At 43.4% G+C, this 21,496-nt stretch overlaps 1 protein-coding gene across 1 annotated transcript in view; it reads left to right on the top strand.

The window, feature by feature from the left end:
- map7d2b (MAP7 domain containing 2b) overlaps window positions 1-21,496 on the top strand; it is a 213,915-nt gene that overhangs the window by 16,056 nt on the left and 176,363 nt on the right. Inside the window, exons 2-3 of the mRNA XM_078559598.1 lie at window positions 6,515-6,616; window positions 10,430-10,504. Coding sequence (XP_078415724.1) covers window positions 6,515-6,616; window positions 10,430-10,504 — 177 coding nt within the window. The remainder of the gene's footprint in view (window positions 1-6,514; window positions 6,617-10,429; window positions 10,505-21,496) is intronic.

The raw sequence follows: 21,496 nt of genomic DNA, 5'->3' as shown, positions 1-21,496 counted from the left end.
TTGAATGCGGGCGCTGTAGCATGTCCTTTTAGTCTGCCACAACTGGTGGGCATTGGAGCTTGGTTTATTATGACAGTGCACTTCCTGCCCACTATTTTGGAAACATGGGGCAGAATTTTGCCCGGCAGGATTTATGTTCCCGCCAATGGACTTTTGAATGGCCCGCCGCATTTTATGGCCCCGCCCCTGCTGTGACGGGGCCAAAAAATTCCATCCGTGGTGGCTGTTCAGTGCCTGACAGACAGGTGCTATGCAGTTGAAATTCTGAAACAACCTCGACATTAGTTTTAAAAGCTGCTGAACAATGTTAAATCAGAGGTTGACCCGTATTGTATTGAATTTGATTTGTTTTTAAAAATTTTTAAATCCATGTGGGTGTCACTGACTAGGCCAGCATTTATCGCCCATCCCTAGTCACTTTTGAGAGGGTGGTGGTGAGCCGCCTTCTTGAACCACTGCAGTCCATCTTAAATATCATCTGAAATATCAGAGCTTTGCCTCAATCCGGTGAGGCTTCCAACTCGCCAATGCTGTTTGATACAGATAAACTGCAAAAATGGTCACAATGACATCATGCCCAAAGTATGCTTTTTAAATGAATTAGGTAATTAGGTGATCTTTCTTGGTTTGTTTAATTTTAAGAATACGTATACAGTCTCAGGATGGGAACATCGCTGGCAGGGTCTAATTGTCCTTGAGAAAAGGCATTTTAGGGTAGCCATTTGTCCGGTTTTTAGCCTCTCTGACCCTCGTCCAGTACCTGGTGTCTTTATGTCCAGTATTTTTATTTGGGGTCACCAACAACGCCCAGATCCACAGGGACTTGGCCCCTGGAACGTGCTGCTGTTCCATAAATGTTGATGATTCCCTCTCACCAGCTGGTCCTGGCCTCAGTCCAACTTGCTCCTCAGCACAGACAGTCTCCATGGTAACGAGCTGTGTACTTACTCGACACTGGAAATCAGGCAGCAAATCAGGATGACAAGGAGAGTCAGCACACCGGGGTATCCCGGGACAAGTAGACTTGTGCTGAAGGGTTCCAGCGGTCTTTCAGCCAAAAGAGCTTAACCTGGGACAGTAACTGACTCCAATCCGCCACCTCCATCGATGAATTGGTCTGGGATAAAGGGAACTTTGTAACGACACAGCGTCTCCATGGGGGCATCCAGTCTCTTTGAACTCAAAAAAAACCCAAAAAGAAAATCAAAACACTCACCAACCGATCTATATCCCAACACTGCAATCTTCCCAAACTTAATTTGATTAGTCAATAGTTGGAATAAATTTTTAAAAAAAAAATATTTCAATTCTGCAGGTTTGCATCAGTCACATGACTGGCCACTTCCAGCCCTCTGTTTGTAATTGGAAGCGAGCACCAGGCAGGTCCATGGTCCAGTGTCCTGCAGCTCCGTCAGTGACCACCCGAAAACTGCAGCCTCTGCACTCCCGGTGGTGTCGGTAGGGAGTTCTGGGATTTTATCACAGCCTCAGTGATTGATTGAGATGGAGTGCCTCTTAAAAACCAAACTGGAATTATATAGCTCACTTGTAATTGTTGTTGATCAGGCTAACTAGCTATGAATTATAGGTTTACCATAATTACAGGTTCACTAACACTGTCTTTCAGTTAAAAAGCTGGGGGCAGTGTCTAACTACAAGGAGCAGGGATGCAGGGCTCTGTCTGGGGGAGAAGGTATGTGTGAGCGTTTGGGAGAGGGGGTAGGGGCAAGTATTTGGGTGAGGGGGTAGTGGGCAGGTGTTTGGGAGAGGGCATAGGGGGCAAGTGTTTGGGAGAGAGGGTATGGGTGAGTGTTTGGGAGAGGGCATAGGGGCAGGTGTAGGGTTGCCAACTGTGATTAAAATGTATTCCTGGAGGTTTTACCACATGACTTGCCACCACGCTCCAGCCATTAATTGACCAACACATCCATCCTTGTGGTGCACTGCCTTCCTATGCCAATTGGAAAAAGGCTCATTACCCAATTGGATGATGCTTGACTGTCAAGCAAACAGACTTTCTTTCCCCACTTTCAATATTTTTATATCTAATGAAGAGAAATGTGCAAAGAAAATGACAAAAAAAAAACCATTAATATCCTGATGATTTTTCTCCAGGGTTGCACACAGCAGTGTCTTGGAGATTCTTGCTTGTAGCAAGTGTTACTTGCCACTCAATAGCTTAGGTCTAAATGTCATCCAGGCCATGCTGCATATGGACATGGACCGTTGCAGTCATGAATGGTGCTGAACATTGTGCAATCATCAGCGAACATCCCCACTTCTGACCTCAAAATGGAAGAAAGGTCATTGATGAAGCAGCTGAAGATGGTTGGGCCTAGGACACTACCCTGAAGAACTCCTGCAGTGAGGTCCCAGGACTTTTTAAAATTCGTTTACAGGATGCGGGCTTCGCTGGCTGGGCCAACATTTATTGCCTATTCCTAGTTGCCCTTGGGAAGGTGGCGGTGAGCTGTTTGGGTGAACTGCTGCAGTCCCTGTGGTGTAGGTACACCCACAGTGCTGTTAGGGAGGATGTTCCAGGATTTTGACCCAGCGACAGTGAAGGAACGGCGATATATTTCCAAGTCAGGATGGTGAGTGACTTGGAGGGGAACTTCCAGGTGGTGGTGTCCCCATCTATCTGCTGCCCTTGTCCTTTTAGGTGGCAGTGGTCATGGCTTTGGAAGGTGCTGTCCAAGGAGCCTTGGTGAATTCCTGCAGTGCTACTGTGCGTCGGTGGTGGAGGGAGTGAATGTTTGTGAATGGGGTGCTAATCAAGTGGGCTGCTTTGTCCTGAATGGTGTCGAGCTTCTTGTGTTGTGGGAGCTGCACTCATCCAGGCAAGTGGGGTGTATTCCATCACACTCCTGACTTGCGCCTTGTAGATGATGGACAGGCTTTGGGGAGTCAGGAGGGTGAGTTACTCGTCGCAGGATTCCTAGTCTCTGACCTACTCTTGTAGCCACGGGGAAGAGTTTTCTCCCTGTCGAGCGGGCCGGCCTTAAGGTTGGACGGGCAGCCCTGTCAAATTGGTTAACTGGTTTATTAATGTCCTTAACAGGCCTTCGACAGTTCGGTGGGGGCGCAGCCGATTCTTGTGTGCGCCTGCCGAACAAAAGATCGGAATGACGTGCGGTGACGTCGGGACGCATGCCTGACTTCACCGCGCGACACTTTACATGCTGGCATACGCGGCTGAACCAAAAATTCTGCCCACAATATTTATATGTCAGTCCAGTTCAGTTTCTGGTCAATGGTAACCCCCAGGATGTTGATAGTGGGGGATTCAGTGATGGTAATGCCATTGAATATCAAGGGGCAGTGGTTACATTCTCTCTTGTTGGAGATGGTCATTGCCTGGCACTTGTGATGTGAATGTTACTTGCCACTTGTCAGCCCAAGCCTGGATATTGTCCAGGTCTTGCTGCATTTGGACATGGACTGCTTCAGTATCTGAGGAGTCGTGAATGGTGCTGAACATTGTGCAATCATCAGTGAACATCCCCATTTCTGACCTTATAATGGAAGGAAGGTCATTGATGAAGCAACTGAAGATGTTTGGGCCTAGGACACTATCCCGAGGAACTCCTGCAGTGATGTCCTGGAGCTGAGATGACTGAACAACAACCATCCTACTTTGTGCTTGTTGTGACTCCAGCCAGCGGAGAGTTTTCTCCGGTTCCCATTGACTCCAGTTTTGCTAGGGCTCCTTGATGCCACACTGTCAAATGCTGCCTTGATGTCAATGGCAGTCACTCTCACCTCACTTCTGGAGTTCAGCTCTTTTGTCCATGTGTGAACCAAGGCTGTAATGAGGTCAGGAGCTGAGTGGCCGTGGTGGAATCCAAATTGGGCGTCAGTGAGCAGGTTATTGCTAAGCAAGTGTCGTTTGATAGCACTGTTGATGACCCCTTCCATTACTTTACTGATGATCAAGGGTAGACTGATGGGGCAGTAATTGGCCATTTTGGATTTGTCCTGCTTTTTGTGTAAAGCACATACCTGGGCAATTTTCCAGTGATGTGCTGCACTGGAACAGCTTGGCTAGGGGCACAGCAAGTTCTGGAGCACAAGTCTTCAGTACCATTGCTGGAATATTGTCAGGGCCCATAGCCTTTGCAGTATCCAGTACCTTCAGTCATTTCTTGATATCACATGGAGTGAATCTAATTGGCTGAAGACTGGCATCTGTGATGCTGGGGACCTCCGGAGGAGGCCAAGATGGATCATCCACTTCTGGCTGAAGATTGTTGCAAATGCTTCAGCCTTATCTTTAGCACTGATGTGCCAGGCTCCTCCATCATTGAGGATGGGGATTTATGTGGAGCCTCATCCTCTAGTCAGTTGTTTAATTGTCCACCACATTTCATGACTTCATGTAGCTTAGACCTGTTCCGTTGTTTGTGGAATTGCTTACCTCTGTCTATCACTTGCTGCTTATGCTGTTTGGCATGCAAGTAATCCTGTGTTGTAGCTTCACAACGTTGACATCTCATTTTTAGGTATGCCTGGTGCTGCTCCTGGCATGCCTTCCTGCACTCATTGAACCAGGGTTGATCCCCTGGCTTGATGGTAATGGTAGAGTGGGGGATATGTCGGTCCATGAGGTTAGATTGTGTTCGAGTACAATTCTGCTCTGCTGATGGCCCATAGCACCTCATGGATGCCCAGTCTTGAGTTGCTAGATCTATTTGAAGCACAGTGGTAGTGCCACACAATGATGGAGGATATCCTTAATGTGAAGGCAGGACTTTGTCTCCACTATGACTATGCAGTGGTCACTCCTACCGATACTGTCATGGACAGATGCATTTGGGGCAGGCAGGTTGGTGAGGAAAAGGTCAAGTATGTTTTTCCCTCTTGTTGGTTCCCTCACCACCTGTCGCAGACCCAGTCCAGCAACTATGTCCTTTAGGACTTGGCCAGCTCAGTCAGTAGTGGTGCTACCGAGCCGCTCTTGGTGATGGACATCGAAGTCCCCCCACCCAGAGTATACTGTGCGCCCTTGCCACCCTCAGTGCTTCCTCCAAATGGTGTTCAACATGGAGGAGCACTGATTCATCAGCTGTGGGAGGGTGGTACCTGGTAATCAGTAGGAGGTTTCCTTGCCCATGTTGCATGAGATTTCACGGGGTTCGGAGTCTATGTTGAGGACTCCCAGGGTAACTACCTCCCGACTGTGTACCACTGTGCCAGCACCTCTGCTGGGTCTGTTCTGCTGTTGGGACAGGACATAGCCAGGGATGGTGATGTCTGGGACATTATCTGTAAGGTATGATTCCGTGAGGATGACTGTCAGGTTGTTGCTTGACTAGTCTGTGAGACAATGATTGTCCTCCAACAACCACAACCATCTTCCTTTGTGTTAGTATGACTCCAACCAGTGGAGCCTTCCCCTCGATTCTCATTAACCTCAATTTTTGGGGTGGGGTGGGGGAACCTTTGATTCCACACTTAGTGAAATGCTGCCTTAATATCAAGGGCAGTCACTCTCATCTCACTTTGAGTTCAGCTTTTTAGTCCATGTTTGGACCAAAGTATTGATGAGGTCAGGAGCTGAGTGGTCCTGGTGGAACCCAAACTGTGCATCAGTGAGCAGGTTATTGCTAAGCAAGTGCCACTTGATAGCACTGATGACCCCGTCCATCACTTTACTGATGGAGAGTAGACTGTTGGGGCGGTAATTGGCCGGGTTGGATTTGTCCTGGTTTTGTAGACAGGACAGTGTTGTAACTCTTTCGAGTTATCAACAGATCGCATGTAACTCTTTCGAGTACATTCACAGTTCTTGGTTTCCGGGAGTGGGACATGAACCCACAACCTTTTGATTCAAAGGCGAGGGTGCTATGAACTGAGCCACAGCTGACACCTCCAGGACAGTGTTGTAGCTGCACTGGCATAGCAGTTACTTCTGGAGTCTAGCTGTAATTGCAGTGATGCCTCTTTGATGTTGACTGTTCCACCAGAGGAAATATTTTCTATCCGCCTACCCTATTAAATCCTTTAATCATCTTAATCACGTCAATTAGATCACCCCTTCATTTTCAGCACTCAAGGAAATACAAGCCTAATCTCTAATCAGTTCTCAGAATCTAACCCTCTTAGGCCACTATTGATCTGGTGAATCTGTGCTGTAACCCCTTCAAGACCACTTTACATTTTTCAAATAAACTGTTGTGCGAATGAGGAATTCTTTCCTCCATATGGCCATGCATGTTGGGACAATTGTATTTTAAAAGTGGAGGTTGATAGTTTTTGGTTAGTTCGATGTGGCAATGGCATGATATGGTGTTAAGATACAGGTATCAGCAATGAATTAATTGAATGGTGGAATGGACTTGAGCTGAATGGCCTCCTTCTGTTCATGTGTTCCCACCAGAAAGCAGCGCCAAAAGAAATACTTTGAGATGGTTACTGAGGCATTGCCTTTGAGTGTGTTCAGGAATGTTGAACATGTGGGAACATTGCTCAGTAAATGTGTGTAAAACCAACCTGTGTAAATTATGTCTTTCAGGGATTCATTTATCAGCCAAGCCAGATGATCGAAGAAATCCAGTGAGCTGCCATGGATCTCCAATTCATGTAGTAGTCAGCATGAGTCTAACATCCAAACAAGGCTAGTAAAAATGTTATCTTAATTACTGGAATGTTGGGGGCAGTGACAGCAAATATTTAATATAATAATTAAAAGTACGATCAGTGCCAGGTAATACTATAAAAGTACAAAATACCTCCTAAACCTAGGATGCAGCATTAACAGTGAATGGAGTTGGAAGTTGTGAGTATTAGGGGCAGATGCTGGTGTAGTGGTAATGTCACTGGTCTAGTAATCCAGAGAGCCAATTTTCTGGGGACCATGAATCTGACCATGGCAGCTGGTGGAATTTAAATTCAATGAATAAATCTGGAATATAAAGCTAGTGTCAGTAATGGTGACCATGAAACCACCATTGATTGTTGTAAAAACCCATCTGGTTCATTAATGCCCTTTAGGGAAGGAAATCTGCCATCCTTACCTGTTCTGACCTACATGTGACTCCAGACCCACAACATGGTTGACTCTTACCTGCGCTCTGAAATGGCTGAGTAAGCCACTCAGTTCAAGGGCAATTAGGGATGGGCAACAAATGCTGGCCTTGCCAGCAACGTCCACATCCCATGAAAGAATAAAAAAAATTGGTGAGGGAGCAAGTGCTTCTTTTTGCCTGTTGACATTTGTAATGGTTTGTGTAAGCTAGAGTCAGTAACTATTTAAAATGAGGAATACCTAATTAATATAAAATTAAAACAAAAACAGGTCTGGCAGTATCCATGGAGAGAGAGTTAACTTTTCAGATGAATGACCATTCATCAGAATGTATAACTAACACTGTTAAATTAATAATTTAACCTAAGTAATTGGTCTTTGGGGGGAAAACCCCTAAAAATAAATCAAGTGAATTAATTACTAAAAGCTTTAGTTAATCAAGGTTAGAGCTAGCAGCACAGATGTGTGGCTTTGTGGAAAGTAGCATGATCCCAGAAATCTACATCAGCAGTAGGAGTCTTCAAGCAACTTCAGCTTAGAGTTGTTGGCTGGTCACCCACAGTCCACCCACTGTAAACTTAAGGTTTTCCAAACTTCTGCTGCCTGTGTCTTAATTCACAGCAAATCCTGTTCACCTATCACCCCTGTGCTCACTGACCAACATTGGCTCCTGGTCAAGCAAAGTCTTGACTTTAAAGTTCTCATCTTTGTTTTCAAACTCCTCCATGGCCTTGCCCCTTCCCATCTCCTCCTGTCCCTCACCTCTAAGATATCCGCGCTCCTCTAATTCTGATCTGTCGTGTAGCCCCAATTGTAAGTGCTCCTCTATTGGTGACTGTGCGATGAGCTGCCTAGACCCCATGTTCTGGAGTTCCTTCTTTACCTTTCCCCACCTCTCCTCCTTTAAGACACTCCCTAAAACTTACCTCTTTGACCAAGCTTTGGTCATTAGATCCGATATCTCCTTATGTGACTCTGTCAGGCTGTTTTAGAATGTTCTGGTGAAGCACCTTGGGACATTTCATTATGTTAAGGCAGCTATGTAAATATAAGTTGATGTCGTTTAGTATTTAGCAGGGAGTTGGATCAGGAGGCATGATCTCTGAAGTTGAAATTAGAAATGATATAACTACAATCAAAATAAAATGACTAGAAATAATAAATTAACTGTTCAAACTCAGGTTAAAATTCCAGATCTAGGTGAATCTCATTGACACATTTTAACAGAATGTAGGGAAGCGATAGCAGTAGTACAGCTGCACATTTAATTATTCAATCAGAAAACTTGTAGCTGCCAAAGGACTGATGGATAGCTAACGTTATTCCTATACTTAAGGGAGATAAAGAATATTCATGGAATTATAAACAAGTCAGTTTAATATCACTGGTAGGAAAATTAATGAAATCCCTATCAAAGGCAGAAATAGGAAAAAAATCTAGAAATAAGAAATATAATGAACAGTCAGCATGGAATTCATAAGGTAAGGTCTTGCTTGAGGAATCTTATTGAATAATTTGAAGAGGTGAGAGAGAGTAGACAATGTAGATTTAATATATTAAGTGTCTTCGATAACATTCAGGCTTGAGCTGACAAGTAACATTCGCGCCACACAAGTGTCAGGCAATGACCATCTCCAACAAGAGAATCTAACCACCACCCCTTGATGTTCGATTACATTACCACTACTGAATCCCCCACTATCAACATCCTGGGAGTTAGCATTGACCACAAACTGAACTGGACTAGCCATATCAATACTGTGGTTACAAGAGCAGGTCAGAGGCTAGGAATCCTGCGATGAGTAACTCACCTCCTGACTCCCAAACGCCCGTTTACCATCTACAAAGTACAATTCAGGAGTGTGATGGAATACTCCCCACTTGCCCAGATGAGTGCAGCTCCAACAACACAAGAAGCTTGACACCATCCAGAACAAAGCAGTCCACTTGATTGGCACCCCATCCACAAACATTCACTCCCTCCACCACTGACACAGTGACAGTGGTGTGTACCATATACAAGATGAACTGCAGGAACTCACCAAGACTCCTTCCAAACTCTCTACCATCTAGGACGACAAGGGCAGCAGATGCAAAGTAACACCACCACCTACAAGTTCCCCTCCAAGTCACTCACCATCCTGACCTGGAAATATATCGCTGTTCCTTCACTGTCGCTGGGTCAAAATCCTGGAACTCCCTCCCTAACAGCACTGTGTGTACCTACTCCACATGGGCTGCAACGGTTCAAGATGGAAGCTTATCACCACCTTCTCAAGGGCAATTAGGGATGGGCAGTAAATACTGGCCCAGCCATTGAAGCCCACATCACAAGAACAAACAACAAGAAACAAAATTACTCATGTGGATGTGAGGCTTTAAATGTTTGTTAAGCACGAAGGACCTGCAGCCTGCTGGTGCAGGTAAGGGAGAGAGAGGGCAGCTCTATCTTGAGGTGGCCTCAGCAGCTTCAAAAAAATATGAAATAAGAAATGTTTACAGCTGTCGAGGCACCAGTTTGCAGGTACTTGCAGTCTCCTACTGGGAGGCCCCCTTCAGGTAGCTGCTGTGCTGCCAATGCCACAGGGGCTTTGCAGGCTAATGGAAAATCCAATCTTTAATTAGCTTGCTAGGCTACCCATCGCCTGCAGGCCACTCTGCCTCCTGCAAAATAATTCAGAGGCAAGATGGTCCCAGCAAACAGCTATGCTGGCTGGTGGCAGGAAATTATGCCCCTGTCTCCATTCTCACCTCGTTGGGGCCAATATCCTGCTCCAGGTATCAGCTGTGGCTCAGTGGGTATCACAGTAGTCTTTGAGCCAGAACATTGTGGGTTCAAGTCCCGTTTGAGATTTGAGCACAAAATTGTGACCGACACTCCCAGTGCTGCACTCGGAGTGCTGCACACAGTCAGAGGTGCTATCTTTCAGATCAGATATTAAATCAATACCCCATCTGCTCTAAGGTGAATGTAAAAGATCCCACGCAACTGTTTGAAAGAGTGGAGTTCTCCCTGGGGTCCTGCCCAATGTTTATTCCTCAACCAACAGCACTGAAACAGGTTTTCTGCTCGTTGTCACGTTGCTGCTTGAGAGAACTTGCTGTGCTCAAAATGGCTGCTGCATTTCCTACATTACAACAGTGATTACTTCAAAGTAGTACTGACTGTAAAGTGCTTTGGGACATCCTGAGGTCATCAAAGGTGCTAAATTCACACTCTTCAGGATTGGAATTGTTATGAGGCATGTCCTACTATCTGAGCTGGTATGAGCAGTTGTAAAGTCCTGAGGGTGTGTTCACTTATCATGATAGCAAACTTTGTGTCAGGAACACCTCACCAATGTGACTGTTAGAGCTGCTTGGGCTTTTTTGTGAAGTGTTGTTAATTTTGTTGATTTTTAGATCCCCAATCTTCCAAGACGGTCGATAGACAAAGACTGGCCAAGGAAAGAAGAGAGGAGAGAGAGAGGTCTCTGGGTGAGTTCAGTCTGCCTCTGAGTGTATTAACATGCACCTTCCTGATTTGTAGCTGCTGAGACACAGTCTGGGATATAGGCAGACAGGGAGCACAGGTAGCTCTGGGTGTGTACTAGTCTCCACCATTCACCAATCTGCCAATGACAACTTCACAATCCAGATCAGCCCAGAGCCTCTGCCAGTGTAATGTTGTCTTCCCAGAAGCATGGAGATTGTTTCTATACTGCTCCTGGTCCATTAACTCTGGAAGCTGCCAGCCCCATCTCAGTACACTTGACGTTGATGATAGCTTCTCCTGTCATTGGGCTATCCAAGGTAAAATAGCAAACAGTTTGCCATTTTCCAATTGCTTCTCCAAACTCCAAGACCAGGATTATTTTTACCCACTTGTTTGGTGGCTGTAAAATTAATTGGCTGGTAAATCCTGAGCTGGTATTTGTCAATCCCTCGAAATGGACAGTACCAGGGGAAGGGGCTGCATTACCCACTCCAATAGACAGTGCCAGAGGAACTCAAAAATCTTCTAGTATGTAAATAGTAGGTGAGTAGTAAGAAGTACTGTATCCTATTAGGGACAAAGTGATATATGCTCAGGTGTGGGACGTGGCTAGAATATTCAGCATTTTGTATTGGTGTTTAATAAGGAGGAGGAATCTAACAAAATATCAGTAGGAGTGGAGATAGGAGAGGTAATGGATGGGATGAAAATTGATAGGCAGGATGTATTGGAAAGGCTGGGCTATGCTTAGAGTTAAATAGGTTGCCTGATCCAGATGGCCTGTATCACAGCTTGCTAAGTGAAGTGGGGATGGAGATAATGGAATAGCTTGCCTTAATATTCCATTCTTCCCTATATAATCTGTCGAGGTGCCAGAGGTTTGAAGTGGAAAATGTGACACCCTTATTTAAAGCCTGTAATGACAGTGTTAGTAACTACAGGTCAGTCAGCTCATCAGTGGGTCAGGTTTTAGAAATAATAAAAATCGGGGAAAAAAAAATCAGACATTGAGTTTGCATTAAGGAGAGCCACAGATTTGTAAAACACAGTCGTGCTTGGCTAATTTGAATATTTTGATGAAGGGAATGTGGTGGATGTTTTCTATATGATTTTAAAGGGTTCGAAAAAGTACCATGTAAAAGGCTGGTTAACAAAATGAAGGCTCACGGAATAGGAGGGTCAGTGTCAGCTTGGATAAAAAACTGGCTTAAGGACAGAAAGCAGTGAATTGTGGTGAATAGTTGTTTCACAGACTGGAGAATGGTAGACAGTGGTGTTTCTAAGTGTCAGTGCTAGAACCACTATTTTGATATATAATACAGTCAAGCAGGGTCAGCATGGTTTTATAAAAGGAAAATAGTGTTTGACAAATTTATTCAAGTTCTTTGAGGATGTAACAAGCAGGATGGATAAAAGGAAACCAGTAAATGTAGTGTATTTGGATTTCCAAAAGGCATTCGATAAGGTGCGGTGAATTTTTGTGGTACAAGAGAAGAGCTCATGGTGTTGGGTGTGATATATTAGCATGCAGAGAAGACTGGCTAACTAACAGAAAAGTCAAGATAGATGAGTCATTTTCAGGTTGGCAAACTAACTAGTGGTGTGTTGCAGGGATCAGTGCTGAGGCCTCAACTATTTACCATCTATATTAATGACTTGGATGAACAGACCAACTGTATTAAAGACAAATTTGCTGATGATACAAAGATAGGTGGGAGAGCAAATTGTGATGAGAATACAAAGCATCTGCAAAGGGATATAGATAGATTATGTGATTGGGCAAAGATTTGACTGCTGGAGTATAATATGGGAAAATGTGAGGTTGTCCACTTTGGTGGAAAGAATAAAAAAGCAGAACATTATTTAAATAGTGAGAGATGGCAGAATGCTGTGGTACAAAGGGATCTAGCATATGAGTCACAACAAGTTAGCATGCAGGCACAGTAAGTAATTAGGAAAGCATATCATTGGAAGAGGGATGGAGTAGAAAAATAGTTCTGCTACAACTTGACAGGGCATTGGTGAGACCAAACCTAGTTACAATTTTTCTCCTTATTCAAGGATATACTTGCACTAGACGCAGTTTAGAGAAAGTTCACTAGGTTGATCCCTGGGATGAAGGGTAGTCTAATGAGGAAAAGTTGAGCAGGCTGGGCCTATACTCATTGGAGTTTAGAAGAATGCAAGGTGATCTTATTGAAACAAATAAAATTGTGGGGGCTTTACAGGGTAGATGCTGAAAGGATGTCTCCCCTTGTGGGGGAAATCTAGTGGTCTTCAATTTAAGATGGAGATGAGGAGGAATTTCTTCTCAGGATCGTCAATCTCTTCTCCAGAGAAGAGTGGAGGCTGGGTCATTGAATATACTCAAGACTGAGTTAGACAGCGTTTTGATTGACAAGGGAGTGAAGGGTTATGGGGGCAGGTAGGAAAGTGAAGTTAAGGCCACAATTGGATCAGCCCCATGATCTTATTGTATGTTGGAGTAGGCTCAGTGGCCTGCTCTTATTTCTATGTTCTTATGTTATAAAAATAATTTGAAATTCAAATAGAGTAAAATTCTAAAATTTGCTGATGTTACCAAACTTGGAAGAGTGGTAAAGTGCAGAGATAACCTCAACAGGATTTAAATAGGCTAGTGGAATAGGCAGACGTGTGGCAGCAGCAATTTCATTTGAGAAATGGGAGATGTTGCATTTTGGCAGGAGGGATCAGCAGAGGCATTATAAACTAAATTGTACAGTTCTAAAGAATGTGTAGGGACAGAGGAATGTGGAGGTCCATGTGCCACATGCATGCACACACACATGCCACTTGTGTCCTAGTAATTTTGGACCTAAACAGACCAATCCAGATTAAACTCATGAGCTGGTTTACTTGTGTCATGTGACCTCTGATCAAGTTGCCTTTAACCAATCTTTCCTTTCAAATCTGGACACAGCAAGTCCATTCTGGTACGCAGCCATCTTCCAAACATCAGCTCAGCAGGAGATGCACCTGTTGTTGAATGTAGGGTGTTGCAATACACCAAAAAGTTCTTCAACTTCAACCTGTTTACATCCTCCCCTTCAATATGGCCATTTTTAATGTCTGGACAAAGCACCCCGCTTCACTATGAGGATGGGTGGTAAGGCGAGATGAGAATCTGCTTGATCTCATTGTTTTTCAGCAATGTTTGAAATTCACATGTGAACTGTGTGCCATTGTCAAACACAATCTGCTCCAGCAATCCAAAAATAGTGGTGAACACCTTCCAGAGAGCATCAATGGTCTTTGCTGAAGTAGTTGAGTTCATGGGAATTACATGAGGCTGCTTTACGTGGGTATCCACTACAATCAGGAATGTATGTCCGAGAAGTGGTCTAGAAGAGTTCACATGAAGCCTGTGCCATGGGTGGTCAGACCAAGTAATGGGGCAGGTGCAGAAGACAACTTCATTTCTTGGCATGGAAGACAATCACTGACCATGCCTTCGATGTCTTTATCCAAGTGTGGCCACCATATATAGATGAGCTATGCCTTCATTTTGACAATTCCATGTGACTGAGGTGAAGTTATTCTAACACTCTTGTTTGGAATTTGAGGAACAACTGATTTCCCATAACAAACAGTCTTGCAGAGTCAGCTCAAATCTACACAGGTAGTAAGGTTTAAGCTCAGTAGTCACTTGAGGTACACACCAACCCTTCCTAGACAAGGCAGCATCCTTCTATGTTTCAAGCTGAATTTGATCCACTTTAACAGGGAACATGTTTATCTGGTTCACATTGAAAGCAGCAACTTCACTTTGGGTCGTGGAGCTGTGGTGTAACGGAAGTCTGAAAAGTGTCCACATCTCCATGATTTAGTCGAGCGAAGTGTAATTTTGTACTGGTAAGCAGGTAAATCAGTGCCACCTTTGTAGGCGTGCAAGCAGCAAGTGTCAGGGTTTGACTTTGGGCTAAGCAATCATGTCAAAGGCTTGTGATCTGTAATTAACCTGAATTTACACCCATACAAATATTGGTGGGACTTCTTGACTCCATAGATTAATCCAGGAGCTTCCTTCTCAAATCTGGGCATAATTTTATTCTGCCTTGGGCAGTGTGTGTGAGGCGTATGCAATGGGCCTTTCACTGCCATCAGGAAATGCGTGGGAGATGACAGCTCCAACACCATATCCAGATGCATCACAAGCCAGGCAACTTTTCATTGAAATGTGCCAAGACTTTAGCAGAAGTGAGCTCTTGCTCAAGTTCCTTGAAACTTTCCTGACAGGCTTGTGGCCAATCCCATTTTGCATTCTTCAGCAGATTATTCAATGGTGCTGTCTTGGTAGCCAAACTGGAAATGAACTTGCTGTAGTAATTCACAAGTCCCAAAAATGAACGAAGCTCCTTAACATTTTTGGGCTGTGGTGCATTCACCACTGCCTCCACCCTTCTGGGTGAGGTTGAGAAGCCAGTTTTGTCTATCACATGTCCCAGGTACTCCACTGAGAGCTTCAGGAATGAGCATTAGGATTTCTTACAGCAGATGCCATATTTTTCCAGTCTACACAGGACCCAGCCTAAGTTCTAAGTGAGTTGGGAAGTTTTTCCAGGTGATGAGCATGTTGTCTTGGAAGCAGATTACACCAGGGGTATTAGTATTTTGTCCATGGCCTGCTGGAATAAGGCTGATGATGATGTGATTCCAAATGACAGTCGTTTGTATTGATATAGACCTCTGTGCTGATGGCTGTGTACTTCCTGGAATCTTCACTCTGTTACATTTGAAAAAATTCCTGTGATAGGTCAAGCTTTGTGAATAATTCACCTCCATTCAGAGCAGCAAACTGGTCCTCAATTTTGATAGCAGGTACTGAGCACTTCCAGGAAAGAATTAATAGTGATTTTATGGTCACACATTCTGGTAGACCCGTCATCCTTCACTATTGGGACTATTGGAGCTGCCCACTCTGCATAATCAACTTTCTCAATTATCTGAAAGTTTCCAGATCGTTCTAGTTCCTGTTCAATTTTCTGTCATATTGAGTAAGGAACTGAATGTGGTCTGAAGAACCTTGAAGAAGCTTTGGCTTCACAGCAAGTTTGGCTTCAATGTCTTTAATAACTCTAAAACCTCCTTTGAAGACCTCAGTATGCTTGTCTAACAAGGATTGCAACATGGGGTTGCAATGCACTGTATTTTATTCCAGTCCAGCTGAATTTCTTTTAGCCAGTTAGCCATAAGCAATCGGTGATCCCCTTTCACAATGAAAAGCAGCAACCTTGCTATTTGATCTCCATATTTAGCCTGAATGGACATTTTTCCAAGTATATTCACAGGCTCAGTGTAGGTGCTAAGCTGGAGGGGGGTGGTTTCTCCAATGGGCATTTCTTGGAATTTTCTCTCATGTTTTCTCCGAAGCAATAGAAACAGATGCCCCAGCAACAACCAACATTTCAACCATTTTACCATTTAAGGCAATACCAACATTTAGTCCTTCACTAAGTTTCAGATTAGATTGAATGCAATACAATTACTCTTCTGCATTGTCACTGTTAGTTTCTCTGTCTCATCTAGACTTGCCTTACTTTTGTGTTTTGTTTATTTTCAAGTGCGACTTGTCTGTGTGCTCCTTGTGATGCCCTTTTCTTGGTGGTACTGCTTTACTGTGATCAGCCTTTGATCTACATGCACGCTGTATGTGATCTTTTCTCCCCCCACAGTAGCGGTTTTCCACTTACAGGCTTCTGCATTATGCCCTATTCCATTACAGCAGTAACATGTTTGAAAGCAAGTATACCCTGACTTTACTATTTTAACTTCAGCATTGTTAGAATGCCTTTTCAAATCTCCAGCTTGTTTCTCTGCCATTTCTATGCTTTGCACAATCTTGAACACTTTCTTCAGTGTCAACTCTTACTCCACTAACAATCTACACTAAATTCTTTCATTTCTTAGTCCACAAACCAAGCGTTCACGCAACACTTCTTCCAGGTAATCTTTAAAGTCACAATGTTCCGCTAGTTTTCTCAACTCAGCCAGGAACTGGGAAACTGACTCACTCATGCTGTTCTCTTCAGTGAAACTTGAATCTCTCAGCAATAATTGCTGGTCTGGGATTGAAGTGCTTTTTCAAAATGTCCACAAGGTCTTTAAAGCTTTTATTTGCTGGCTTGTCAGGAGCAATGAGATTTCTCAGTAAAGTGAAATTTTTCATTCTGATGACTGAGAAACACTGAGGCCTGCTTCTCCTCTCGAATCTCATTTGCAATGAAAAACTGTTCCATTTGCTCAACATAAGGTATAAAGTCCATAGTAGCTGGATCAAAAGCTTCTAAAGTCCCTAATAATGATGATCCCATCCTCAGTCATTTGAAGTGTTTTGTCACTTAATTAAGAACACACAGCTATCTGCTTCTGAACCCCAGCTTCCTGTATAGAAAACAGAAGGTTCCTTTATTCCTTATCTACACCAGAGAGCAATACAACCAGGACTTACACAATCCACTGTCTGGTTTTTTATATAATACTTCTCTTACTAAGAGGCAAAAAGCCATAAACATTAAACATAAACATCACAGTGGCAAAACACATTGAGAGTGTAATTTGTAAATATTATGGGGGCTTGAACTTGATGAATAGAGGCATCGAGTACAACAACAGGGAAGTTACACTGAACCTTTATGAAGCTCTGGTTAGGCCACAACCAGAGTAAAGGTGGTGGGGGGTTGTTCTTTATTCTTTCATGGGATGTGGGCATTATTGGCCAAGGCCAGCATTTGTTGCCCATTCCCAGTTGCCCTTGCTAAGTCATTTCAGAGGGCATTTAAGAGTCAACCATATTGCTGTAGGCCTGGAATCACATGTAGGCCGGGTAAGGATAGATGTGTACAAGATGATGACAGGTTTGGATAAGATAGACAAAGAAAAGCTGTTCCCATTTAACTGATAGTACAAGGACTAGGAGACATGGGTTTAAGGTTTTGGACAGGAGATGCAGGGGGATGTGAGGGAGAACTTTATACAGCAAGTGGTACTGAGCTGGAACTTGCTGCTCATGAGGGAGAAGGAAGCAGAAATGGTAAATGATTTTAAAAGGAAATTGGATGGGTACTTGATGGGAATAAACACCCAACCCAGGGTGTTTTATTGGCTCCCAACCAACAAAACTGGCTGGTGAGGATATACCTTCTCACTCACAGATGGAGAATTGTTCCAGAGAGGGTCTATTCCAGGATTCTGGCTATGTACTTCCAGAATGAAAACACTCATGGAGAAAAGAAATTGGAAGAGGCAATACAAGAAAACACAATTTGCATTGGCTAAACGAGGTACAATAATTGTAATGTATTGTGGAAGGATCAAACAATACTTCAACAAAATATTTAGCTCAGATCTTCAATTAACTTGAGTACAGACCAGTTTATACCCTGTGTTAATCACTGCTGGTTCAAGTAGAAAGGTGAGGTAAAACAGGTTCTGATTGAATGAAGACTGAAGTTATACCCTAATTATTTACAAAGTGAACTCCCTCCCTAGCAACAGTGTACCTACACCACATGGACTGCAGTGGTTCAAGAAGACAGCTCATCACCACCACCTTCAAGGGCAACTAGGGATGGGCAATATATGCTGGCTTAGCCCAGCGAAGCCCGCATCCCATGAATGAATCAAAAATAATAGTTTATGTCATTGGTATTTAGGAATCTCTTAATCTCTGCTTTAAACATACTCAATGACTGAGCTTCCACAACCCTCTAGGGTAGAGAGTTCCAAAGATTCACAACCCTCTTGAGTAAAGAAATTTCTCCTCATCTTGGTCCTAAGTGGCTTCCTCCTTATTTTGAAATTGTGTCTCCTGGTTCTAGACTCCCCAACCAGGGGAAACATCTTACCTGCATCTATCCTGAGAATTCCTTTAAGTATTTTGTAGGTTTCAATGAGATCACCTCTCATTCTTCGAAACTCTAGAGAATACAGGCCCAGTTTCCCCAATCTCTCTTCATAAGACAATCCCACCATCCTGGGAACAAGTCTGGTGAACCTTCATTGCACTCCCTCTATAGCAATAATATCCTTTCTAAGGTAAGGGGACCAAAACTGCACATAGTACTCCAGGTGCAGTCTAACCAAGGTTCTAAAACAATTGAAGCAAGGCTTCACTACTCCTGTACTCAAATCCGCTTGCGATAAAGACTAGCATACCATTAGCCTTCTGCACCTGCCTGTTCACTTTCAGTGACTTATGGACAAGGACACCCAGGTCCCTTTGTACATCTACACTTACTAATCTCTTACCATTTAGGAAATACTCTGAACACCTGTTCTGCCTACCAAAGTGGATAACCTCACATTTTACCACATTATATTCCATCTGCTATGTTCTTGCCCACTCACTGAGTCTGTCCAAACCCTCTTCAAGCCACTTTCAATCTTCCTCAACATATTGCTACCTAGCTTTGTCTCATCTGCAAATATTACTTTTGGTCCCCACATCCAAATCATTGTATATATTGTGAAGAGCTGGGGCCAAAGTACTGATCCCTGCCCCACTAGTCACAGCCTGCCAATGCAAGAATTACTGATTTATTCCCATTCTGTTTTCTGCCTGTTAATCAATCCTTAATCCATGCCAGTATATTACCTCCTATCCCACGTGCTTTTATTTTGCTAATCAACCTCCTGTCGGGGGAGGTTATCAAAAGCCTTCTGAAAATCCAATTATCTACATCCATCGACTCTTCTTTATCAATTCTGTTAGTAACATCCTCAAAAAACTCCCAAGTTCAAACATGATTTCCCATTCATAAATCCATGATCATTATTATCCATGTATCTATCCATTTATCACATTCTTTACAATAGATTCTAGCATTTTTCCTATTACTGATTGAAGAGGGTATTCCCTCCAATCCTGCAACTACCACATAGGCCAGTTGAAGAGGAGAAATTACAATCCCCGATCACATAGCGACCAGAGAGACTCAGGCTTCTTTTAACCGGTTTTATTCAAGCATATGCAAGGGAGCCACAATCATTCCTGAAAATGACCCAGCTCCTAGATTGATTACATTTCACTACTTTTGTACTTTTTCTTATCACAATACATTTGAGTACATTTGAATATATCCAATCTGTAACTGACACACAGGTACCATGTTAAAACTATCCTATTGAGTACATAAACATGTGATTCTGGTAACCAATTATTCTAAAGGGTGTATGCATAATTATATTATCCAATTAACATGTATGCAAAGACCTTGGTTCTCAACTCAAGACTGCTTGTGTTTCATCAAAGCCCTTTGTCCATTGTATGTCTTCCCATATCTAAGCTAAAACCATCTGCCCCTTCCCTATGAGAGAGGGGAGTACACAATCTATTTTATGTCCTCCTTGTGTCTTCAGCCTGACTCTCAAGGCTGTGCAATGTTCATCTGGTAATTGTCAACTCTTAATATGCTTAGCAGCCATGTCTGCCTGGAGATTTTAAGTGTTCTTCAGTAAGTTCTTAGTGTTCTCTTTTAGCATTTTTAATTTTCCCCTAACACGGACATAAGGCTAACAGGTCTGTAGTTCCCAGTTTTCTCTCTCCCTACCTTAAGTAGTGCAGCGACATTTGCTATCTTCCAATCTGCAGGAACCATTTCAGAATCAATAGTGGATGCATTGGTGACCATCTTCCAAAATTCTATCTCCATAGCTACCTCTCAACACCCTGGGATGTAGAATATCAGGTCCTGGGGAGTTATCAACCTTCAGTCCCATTAATGTCTCCAATACAGCCTTCTTACTAATACTATTTTCCTTCAATTCTTCATTCTCCCTAGTCCCTTGGATCTCCAATTCCAGGAGATTTCATGTATCTTCCACAGAATCAGTGCAGAAGAGGCCCTTCAGCCCATTGAGGATGCACCGACACATGAGAAACACCTGACCAACCTACCTAATCCCATTTACCACCACTTGGCCCATAGCCTTGAATGTTATGATGTGCCACGTGCTCATCCAGGTACTTTGTAAAGGATGTGAGGCAACCCACCACCACCACCATCCCAGGCAGTGCATTCCAGACTGTCACCACCCTCTGGGTAAAAATATTTTCCTCACATCCCCTCTAAACCTCCTGCCCCTCACCTTGAACTTATGCCCCCTTGTGACTGACCCTTCAACTAAGAGGAACAGCTGATCCCTATCCACACCCCTCAATCTTGTACACCTTGATCAGTTCGCCCCTCAGTCTTCTCTGCTCCAATGAAAACAACCCAAGTCTATCCAACCTCTTCATAACTTAAATGTTTCATCCCAGGCAACATCCTGGTGAATCTCCTCTGCACCCCCTCCAGTGCAATCACATCCTTCCTATGATGTGGCGACCAGAACTGCACACAGTACTCCAGCTGTGGCCTCACCAAGGTTCTATACAACGCCAACAGTGAAGACAGACACAAAGTAATCATTTAGCTTCTCTGCCATTTCTCTATTCCCCTGACTGCCTGTAATGGACCTACATTGGTCTTAGCTAAATATTTCCTTTTTATGTATCGTTCGAAGCTATTATAGTTCGTTTTTATGTCTTTTGCTAGTCTATATTCATATTCTATCCTCCCTTTCAGTTTCTTGGTTCTCCTTTGCTGTATTCTAAAATCCCCCAATCTTCAGGTTTACAACTATTTCTGGCAACTTTATAGGCCTTTTCTTTTAATCTTGTACAATTCTCAACTTCCTTTGTTAGCCACGGTTGACTTACTTTTCTTTTTGGGTTTTTGTGCCTTGAAAGAATGTATAATTGCTGTAAACTATGTAATATTTCTTTAAAGACTATCCATTGCCATGTACCATCATACATTTTAATGTATTTTCCCAATGAACCTCAGCCAATTTGACCCTCATACCTTCAAATTTCCTTTGTTCAAATTGAACACCCTGGTTTCGGGTTGAACTACCTCACTTCCAAACATAATGTAAAATTCTATCATATTATGGTCACTCATCCCTAAAGGTTCTTTTACAACAAGATTATT

Source organism: Cetorhinus maximus, chromosome 16 (assembly GCF_964194155.1).
Source record: "Cetorhinus maximus chromosome 16, sCetMax3.hap1.1, whole genome shotgun sequence".
Taxonomy (NCBI): domain Eukaryota; kingdom Metazoa; phylum Chordata; class Chondrichthyes; order Lamniformes; family Cetorhinidae; genus Cetorhinus; species Cetorhinus maximus.
Note: the sequence above shows the minus strand (reverse complement) of the source record. Positions and strands in the feature narration are given on the sequence as shown.